General features: G+C 32.2%; 1 protein-coding gene across 1 annotated transcript; it reads right to left on the bottom strand.

Moving 5' to 3' along the window:
- Nucleotides 1-2,933: 2,933 nt before the first annotated feature.
- Nucleotides 2,934-7,267, bottom strand: VOZ1 (vascular plant one zinc finger protein). The gene is made up of 4 exons (XM_078295263.1): nt 6,843-7,267; nt 5,850-6,056; nt 4,151-4,652; nt 2,934-3,738 (listed from the first exon to the last, which is right to left on the bottom strand). Exons 1-4 carry the CDS (start codon nt 7,056-7,058, stop codon nt 3,170-3,172), a joined length of 1,494 nt encoding a protein of 497 aa, XP_078151389.1. The 5' UTR covers nt 7,059-7,267; the 3' UTR covers nt 2,934-3,169.
- Between the last annotated feature and the right edge of the window lie 3,030 nt (nt 7,268-10,297).

Here is a 10,297-nt window from a genome sequence, read left to right as displayed (position 1 = left end):
TTTTCTATTTTCCATGTAAAAGCTAGTAGTATACCTGAACAGCAAAGAGCAAAGAGAATTTAGACGACAGTAAAACTGACCAACTAATTTAAGCAAAGATTCAGTATATAGTTAGTGACAGCCGTACACTGTGACAGAAGCATAAATGCACAATATTTAACTTGAATTAACAACAGCAACGCTAACAATTAATTAAGATCATATGAATTATTAGCGATATCTATGAATTGTAAGAATAAAATAATACAATTAACTGTCGCTAATGACGACAGTATACTTGCGCAAGCATTCTCTGCTTCATCTCCAAGCAGCACCATCCTTCCAAATAACTAAGTTATAATACTAATTAAGGTGTATGGCCTACGATCATGTCAAATAAAAATAAAGTTAATTTATGCAGTGCGATGTTGAGATTTTTTGCTCCGCTCTGTGGAATAAATTCACTAATCGAACTGCACTGCAGTTAATCACTTCATTGTTAAATTATAAACTTAATAATTATGTGTGAAAACTGAAAAGTGATATAGTTAGTAAAAAAAAAGATGACTTAGAAAACAAAGTAGTAAAGTAAAAAAATGCAACTTGATTGGTAAAATATGTTGGCTCCAACTTCAAATTGAATTAGAACTCTTAAGATTTCAAATTGAATTAGGAACTCTTAACCGACCTTGGTCTCTTGAATTGCAAGAAATGTCTTGACCACCATTTAGTATAAATAGAGGGTTAGAATTTGTATGAAAAGTGAGCGAGAGAAAGAGAGTAAAATATATATGTATGCATGAGAGCATAGAAAAGTCTCTTGTAATTTGTAATCTTTGTACTCTTGTTTAAATAGAGACATTAATAGTTGAGAACATAGTAGGTCTGATGCCCATCATATATACTTTTGGGTTCAATGATCTCCAAAACTGTCTGATCCGTTTTCTGATGTGCACACACATCTTAAAGCAGATTAGACGGTAATTGAGCCCATCGGTCGAATCAAGGTCTCTCAATTCTTAAGAGTTTGTGTTGAACTTTGTCTCTCTTCTATCTCCACCAAAAACTTAAATTAATTCTAACATATTGGAACATTTATACTGGCACCTTCAAATATGTTCTCAATAATTTGATTTGACTGAATTTAGTCCTCAATCAAACATGGACTGAATGATTATGACACTGTTGGTTTTAGGTCTATAAATTCATATTCATTTGATTACTTAGTTGTGATAAAACTTGATAGTTTTGATCGTGGATGATATATTAAAAATTTTAAGATAAGAGTTTAAGAATTCATATTCATATTCGTTACGGATTACATTTTTTTTTTTTTTGGGGGTATTTCACATAACAGTTCTAGTCTACATATTACTTAAATAAGAGTTATGATAAAAAAATTAGTAATTATGAAAATATATATATTTGAAAAAAAAAAACTCTTTAGATTATGATAGGAAGACAAGAAGTGGATAACAAAAAAAATTCTTATCACCACTATCAATGAGAAGAATTTTCTTTATATTAACAAACATCTTTAGCCAATAATCAATCAAATCATTGGATATTTGCTCAAACACATTTTCACTTGTACACAACAAATCATCCAAATTGTCTCTTCGTTTGATTAAAAACCAAAACTGTAGAAATTTGAAAGAAGAGATCTGAATTTATTGATATATGATATGATTTCAATCTCTTGAACGGTGCCTATTTATACATAACAGAATTTATAGGATCGTTCAACAAATAAATTCAATCTCTTGAAAGTAGATATGCTTTATATCATAATTTCATATCACAAAATATATTTATGGAATTATTTTATGCCGGAACTGTGTGCACATCATAAAAAGAACCAAGAAAGAAACACAAAGTGAAGGAGAAAGAAAATACACGAGAGATATAATCGGAAATATAAAATTTGAAGTGGAGAAAGAAAATACAAGAGAAATATAATCGAAAATATAAAATTTTCTGTGTGAACTAACTATAAAGATAAATAAGAAAGAAATGAACGAGTTCTTTCAAAAAAACAAAAAGAATTGAACGAGCTGAGAGATATTATATATATAATACATGAGGGGTCCACTTATACTCTTTTTTTGTGACACCGAATTACATCTTATATTTTTAAAATCCAAACAGTCGATTCAAACTGTTTTAATATGATAAATATGTTAAAATGTGTTTGCAAATTAAATTTTACATTTTTTTGATTTTTTTTACTATTAATTAAAATGAGTAACAAAATTCAATGGTCGAAATATAGCAATTTGTTAAATACTTAATAAATAGTAAAAAAAAAATTGAAAAAATATAAAATTTGATCTGCAAGCACATTTTTAATATATCATTATATTGAACGGTTTGAATCGACTATCTAAAATTCGAAAACTTTGAAAATAAAGAGTATAATTCAGCATCACTAAAAAATAGGTAATTAGATCCCTGCCCATAATATATTGAAGTTTTTAGGAATAAATAAAAAAACTAGCAAGGGTGTACACAAAAAATTAATCCTTAATTTAAAAATACCTGTTAGATAATAAGTATCAAACTGGCAGCCAAGGCAAACAGCATGGAGCCATATTAGGACATCTAGCAAAATTATAAAAATAAATACTAAAAAAAATTAGTATAAATTGACTCCATCCCACCCACAAAAATCAGGGCCTACATGCTGAATTCTTTTGTGCAGCACGCACCAGCTTGCAGTAATTTTGCATTCTTTAAATTAGAAGGAAAAAGTCAAAGGGGTCCCTGCCTTACATCTCCCATACTAATTTATTTTCTGTAGCTGTCAACAGAAATCTGATGGATAGGCAAAAGAAATACAGAATCAATATTTCACCTGATTCTCAGAAGTTGCCACCTGAGAGCCTGCGTTTATCATGAATTTCTAAGTGTTGTAAGTATACAACACATGCCAACCATAAATCATATCAGGCAAGTTATAATGCATATGCAAATGCCATTATAAAGATGCTAACTATACATACACTTCATAACACACTTCAGAAGGTACTGATCACCAGAGATAACAAGTATTACCCTAATTACAAAAGGGTTCTTCTAATCAGCTCCACACTTAACAGTATTAAAAATCATGGAACCGACCCATTAATAATTAAAAAAAAAAAACAACACACACATGTCAGTAACCACCTTATACCTGTTAAACCGTTTATCATGTACCATAGTATCCATATGGTAGGTTGGGTCCATAGACAGTAGCATTCTCGTTCAAAAATACCATCTGATCCATCTGACTGGCTATATTTGATGCCACATAAATATTATTCTCATTTATACTCTGATTATTTTCGTTTAAATCTTTAGTAGTATTATTACTGGCTTTTCCCCTACTACCCCTGGAATTTCTCTTATTCTCGGGAGGAGAATTGCTATTAGCACCATTTTCAGTGTTTTGCCGTACCAGCTGTTGCTTGGCACTTTTCTTGGCATCAGCAACTTTGAATTCAAGCCGGTACAGTGCAAAGGCATCACAGTCGTTGATTTCATACTCATAAAGGTGCCACTCAAAATGAGTGAGAGGTTGTGGGTCCATGTAGTAAGACCGTTTGAGACCACCGAATTCCTTCATGATTTGTTTTCGAGATTCGTGCCAGCCACGGCCAGTGTAGTCAGGAAGGGACCGCTGCTTGCGGGTACCACTCTCAAAGGCACGTCTTGGCTTGTCAAAGAAGAGCCACTCTCTAATTGATTCACCCTCTAGTACTGACAGGTCGAAAAGCTCTGATCCAAAAAAGAAAAATTTACATTACAGACATAAATATTGGATTTTCTAAAAAGAGTTTGTGAAGCCAGACCAAAATAACAATTTGTCATAAAAAAACATAAATTTAAGTATTTGCCAAATATAATTTAGCATGTAGACCTGTACAATGGCAGTTGCACAACTTTACCTCGATATTTTTGTCGGGTTGAAACAAACCAAACATTGAACTCCAATCAAGTGCTAATACTATGATTGCCAGACACCTGATCTTTTAATAATTTCTTTTTTCTCTCTCTTTTCTAGGCATTGTCTTACATACTTGGACCCTTTTTTTTTTTCTAGGCATTGTCTTACATACTTGGACCCTTTTTTTTTTTCTAGGCATTGTCTTACATACTTGGACCTTTTTTAAGTTTTTTTTAAACTTACCAGGTGCATTCCAAGGTGACTTGGTAGTAGCAGCCCCTTCACAAACAGGTACACCAACATTCTTCCCCTGAATCTTCGCATTGAGTGCAGCAAAAAGTGGGCCATCCTTCAAGTCAATGCCTCCTGGCCTAATGACAGGTGTCATGCCAGGAGGGCACTCATTCATTGCCAGGCTGGCATGGAAGGTGCTACAGTAGTCCTGGCACCATTCTGACGCCTGAGCTGGTCTGGGGCAATCCCACAAAGCGCACTTAGGCCGAAGGAAGGCTGAGGGAGGAGGACAGATGGTTGGGAGGAGGTCTGACATGTGAGCCCCATCTGGGTTGGGATTGGGGTTAGGGTTGGGGTCAAAGGAGAGAAACTGGCTATAGTCCAGGTGGCAAGTTTGTTCAAGAAGTTGTGTCAGAGTGTTGTCCTCGTTTGAGGTGTTGTTGGTGGGGCCCATCGAATGTTTAAAATCCTCAGTATACAAAAATGCATCGGCCTGGTTAATGTAGAAAGCCTGATTGATTGACAGGAAAAACAAAATAATTCATTAGACAAAACATTCACAGACAGCAATACAGGACTAGAATCTAACACCAAATTTCTTAAGTATAGTGAAAGTACAAAGGAAATTAGATATAAATCGGGAAAGGCCAAACACAGTAAAAAAAAAGAGAACATGGAATTAGCAAATTATGCATGCACAAAAGAACTTCGAGGGCTGAACATATATCATATCAATATGTAAAACAGGAATAAAAATAGAGGAGGGTTCAAATGCCTCCATGTTTTTGTGCCTCCATGTTTTTGTGCCTCCATCATGCCTCCATCTCTCCCCATCATTTTCAAAGTTCAAACAGTCAATCCGAACCGCTCAACCTAAACTCCATACTAAAATATGTTTGGAGACCAAATTTTATATTTTTAGGAATTTTTTTACTATTTTTTTAGATAGGTAGAAAAATACTGTTTTTAGATGGTTCAGATTTACTGATTTTGTACCTATCTAAAAAAATAGTAAAAAAATTCCTAAAAATATAAAATTTGGTCTCCAAACATATTTTAGTATGGAGTTTAGGTTGAGCGGTTCGGATTGACTGTTTGAACTTTGAAAATGATGGGGGGAGATGGAGGCATGATGGAGGCACAAAAACATGGAGGCATTTGAACCCTCCTCATAAAAATATACTACATTCCTAAGAGATTGACTTAAAATACAGCCTAAGGGCTTTAACATCAAAAATAAAAAAAAACTTAAAATACATAAACCAAACACGCAACAAATCAAGTATTCTCAATTGTCATCCATAGAGAGAAATATTACTCCGCCTAATTCATAGATCCTTCAAAGAAATAAGAACTAATTTTGCACTCTATTGTTCCTAGGCTACTATGTATTGTGTATATTGGTCCATACTATGGAATATGGATCAATATCTCCATTTTACAATTTTTTTTACTATTCATTTAATCTAATGATTCTAGACCATTCAAAAGTAGTGATTTTCTACCTATCTAAAAAAATAGTAAAACACTTCTAAAAAAATGTAAAGTTTAGTCTTCCGGTGCATTTTCATATGGAGATCATGTTGAACAGTTCAGATCGACTGTTTGGACTTAGAAAACGAAGGTATTAATCCATAGTGTGGACCAATATCTGCTATGCACAGTACCATAGCCTCACTCATGAAATAACTTGTAAAAATAGATATACCTCATGATAGACATCATTTGCACTATCAGAGTGAGGCCCACCTACTGCATTTGGCTGTACTACCTCCTCAGGAGGCTCAGGCTTTGGGTTTCCAGTGGGCCCCACAGCCAGCTCCATAAGCTTGCTGGTTGCATCATCCTCCTCCTCGCTCAGTTGAAGAAGCCTCAGTGTCTCTGACGGTGGGTCCGATGATACATGTGTGTTTTCCTATTTGAACAAGTAGAGTATACATCTTAACATCAACATTTAGTTGGAACATTCAACATTTATGAGTTCATGGGAAAAAAAAAATGCAAATGCAAATGGGAGGTTTTTTTTATAACAGAACTGTTACACATTTACTAATGAGATATAGCTTGTAGTTCTAGAATTCCATCGAGTTGTAAAAGGGGTTTCATGTTAAACTCCATTTGATGGTTACTGATTTGGAATGAGATATTTTCATGTTTGGGCCAATTTGGGGGTCTTTCTATAATTATTTCCTGACATAAGAAAACAAGCAATTTGAAATAGTTTGAGATTGAAGAAATATTTCATTGGCTCTATTAGTGATAACAAAAGATAAACTAAACTCTTTCACATTGCCAAGTTGTTTCTGCTGAGCTACCACTGAGACATTACCAGTAATAAAATTAATTTTTCCTTCACTTAACTTAGTAGAATATATAACAGAAATAGACATTTGATGAAGATTTTGTATTAAATAATTAATGCCTTCCTTCTGGTTTTCTCGGACTCTTTTCTTTTCAATCCTACAAATCTTAGGCCCTAACCCTAACTGACACTCAGACCAATATGCCCCTGCCTTACAAGATAACCCTTTTTGTTTAAACAATTCTTAAGCAGAATCTTATTTCTAGCTAAACTTGAAACCTAATATGGACCTTCAGTTAACGTTTCAGAAATACCAGTATCGATATCACTAAAGAAAATTTTTCAATCCAGACAAAAATTCCATAATTAAATAGTACAAAACAAAATCAGATCAATTACTTGTAGAGAGGAGGCGGGAGAAGACTGATTGAGTTCGGCCTTCCACTCGCGAAGCATCTGGTTCAACTGCTCTTCGAGCACAGCCACGTCAGCAGTTCGACTCTCCTTGCGCGCCGACTGAAGATCCGCGAACTTCTCGTGCAAATCGTCAACGCGATTTTTGGCCTTGTCCTTGAACAGCTGGTGCTTCACCGCCGACCTGCTTCCCTTCCCCATCACGATCCGCCTCGTAAAATCCCCCCAAAAAATATTAGGTCACCAAAATACAGAGATCGATGTAGAGAGTAGTCGACTACTGATATATGTATTTTTTTTTTTTTCTCTCTCGTTTCTCTGATGCGAAGGAAAGAAGAGGAAAGGGCGGAGAGGAAGTAAAGAAAAAAAAAATGGGAAAAAGAACCGAAAAAAGGCGAAAGGTCGCGGCAAAAGTAGAGGAATAAGACCGACAGGGGATAAATTTACTTTTCAGTCGTCTCCATTTCTGAAAATGGAGACCTCCTTTTCATTTAATTTGGGGAAAGGTTTGAAAATTGACATGGTTACGTAACTTACGTTTATTAGAATTGTTCCGATTTCGCTCGGTTTTTAGCATTAAAATTTTAAATAGATAAAGTTACGACACGCAATTAGATCCCGATTTATGTTTTTTTTTTTTTGTAAATGCTAATATAAAAAAATCGGACGCCGGAAGGACAAGTTATTTATGAAAATATTTTATGAAGATAAACAAATACAAATTAATCAATTAATAGAGGGTGGCTAGAGATAAAGGCAGAATTTTATTATTAGAGGGTCCGTAAATGTACTGATATTAAAAAAAAAATTAAACATAATAAATCATTCAAAAACATATAAAAGTATTTTTTTTTTTTTTTGCAATTTTATTTTAACTAAAGACGTGTCGTAGTTTATGTGTACAGTTCTAACAAGTGCATTATATGCAAATACAAAATTAAATATATATTAAGTCAGAATAATGCTAGAGAAGTTGTAATTTTGAGATTTTATGAACATTTATAAATCTGGACCAACTTTGTCCACCTCTTTCATGAATTTTATTTGCTCTTCTTTGAAGTTCTGATTTATAATTTAGTTAAATTTAGAGTTAAAATTAGAATAATTTTTTTGAATTTTGATTTATAATTAGGTTTAGAAGTTAAAGCATTGAAAATTGCAAGTTAGAGCATTATTTTTTATCTAGTACCTGATGAGCTAATGAATTAGAATCCGATTAGTTATTTAAATCCGGTTTGCTATTTTCTTGTTCCCTTAACGAAAATCTTGAATCCACCTCTGAAGAAGTGATAAGTGTGTTTTTCATCATAATAAATTAATCTATTCCATCATCTTATGTAACATTTCTTTCTGTAAATAATTACATTTTTTTTTTAAAAGTCATTCTCTAATATATTACGTAGTCTTGACAATTCTTGTCACTAATAAATCACGTTCTTTAATTACTGATGAAACCGAAAAAAAACACGTGTCAATCAATCAACTAATAAGTAGAAAAAAAATTTAATAGGTAAAAAATATATTTATTTAAATATTATAAACAGTTTGAAGAAGGTGATTTTTTATCTTTTTAAAAGAATAATAAAAATCTATAAAATTTAAAACTCATTCTTTAAATATTTTTTATGCTGAGGTCATGAATATAAAACACAACATACTCTCTAGTCAGTACTGCATAGAGCAACTCGTTTTATCTCATTTTAGATATAACAGAACACAAAATAACATAATGTCATTTTTACTATTATAAATAAATCAAACAATATATTACCAAGCAATTAATACAAAAATGTTGTATATAAATTAGTACATCCCAAAACACAAAAGTGTTATGTTCAAGTTCGTCACCATAAAAGACTTGAAATTCGGATATGAAATAGTTATGTAGTTTAACCTCTAATCTTATTATTAAAAAATATATTTAAATTTACAAGTTTACCAAAAATATTGTAAAAACAAAATTGAATGCTTTAATGAGATCATCTTTTTTATTCGGTCAAATTAAATACATATTCTATTTAAGGGCCGAAAGGCTATTATTATCAAATTAAATACATATTCTAGTTACGGGGACCGCACAAGGATAGAGACCTTCACTAAATTTTAATTGTCAAAAATATATATCCGACGCCAAACCAACAGGAAACAAGCGAGGATAGGTTCGCCAAATTTCCATTATTGGAAAATTTCATGACACATCATGGATAATTACGGAGAAATTTTTAAAAAATGTTTTTAAATATAGTTGAGGTATATTAATTGCGCAAGCTGCTTGTATTGGAATTCACATCATTTATGCATGAACATGTTTTTTTTTATCCAACTGTTTAAATATTTTTAACATTTCAGATTTTTAAGAAAATAGATTAGGAGAAGATTTTATCTTCTAATATAGACTGTTAAAAAATATTTGAACAGTTAAGATGAAAAAAAAATGTTTATATTTTTTTAGAAAAAAAATAGCAGATTTGGTTTCTATTTATAAGATACAAACGTTGAGTTTGAATACGGTCTGATCGTTGTATAATGATCTTAAGGGATCTCATGCATTGTTTTTCAAATTTTGCTCCTCTTATGAAGAATAAAATCTCTTTTTGAGAGAAAGGGATGAAAATGATTTTGATATTTCAACCAATTTTTCAGAAATATCTGGTTAGTTTGGGTCGGATTTGTCCAAATTCAAACTAAAAAAAGTGAGGTAATGCAGAGGATTCGGATTCGGAGTGAAAAAGAGTGTAATTTTGAATATTTAATTGGGGCAAACAAATTATCCGTCCTCCAGTCACTTCTCACATTGCCTGGAAAATAATTTTAATTAGTATTAATATTTCAAATTTCAAGTCTAAGTAATAAAACTTAAGCAGTTAATTTTGTTTTAATCATGAAAGAAAAGTATTAATTTGTACTTTGTTTTATACATTATCAAAAAAAATTTATAGATTTTGTCTTTGTTTTCATGAAAAATTCAATAGCATGTCTCTGAGAAACTCGTTACCCATCTTATTTTGAAGTTCAGTTTTAACGAGTTTCATGGCTGAAAAAGCTCATTTTGTAGTTGAAACAACCTATCAGTAAGATGATACATAGTAGATTTGCCACTTTCCACTAGTCGGTTATAAGTCGGTGAACGCTAAGGAGTCTTTAAGAACTAGGTTACCTCTCATGTCAATATCATAATGTTGTAATTGACTTCTAACTGAGCTATTTCTTGACTGGTAAAATCATCCGGATAAAGTTTCTCTGCCAACTTACATGCATTTTCAATACTAAATGACTTCACTTGTCTTTGGTCTAAACTGACACTAAGGATAAGAAGTTCGGTAAATTGCTCACTAAATCAACTATTTATCTCTTGTAATTATTGATGTATTGTGACATTAAATATATATTTCTACCAATAATGATGTTCTACAGTAGTACTATTGTCTTTCTTACTGTGA

The sequence above is a fragment of the Carex rostrata genome, chromosome 30 (genome assembly GCF_964058835.1).
Source record: "Carex rostrata chromosome 30, lpCarRost1.2, whole genome shotgun sequence".
Lineage (NCBI taxonomy): Eukaryota > Viridiplantae > Streptophyta > Magnoliopsida > Poales > Cyperaceae > Carex > Carex rostrata.
Note: the sequence above shows the minus strand (reverse complement) of the source record. Positions and strands in the feature narration are given on the sequence as shown.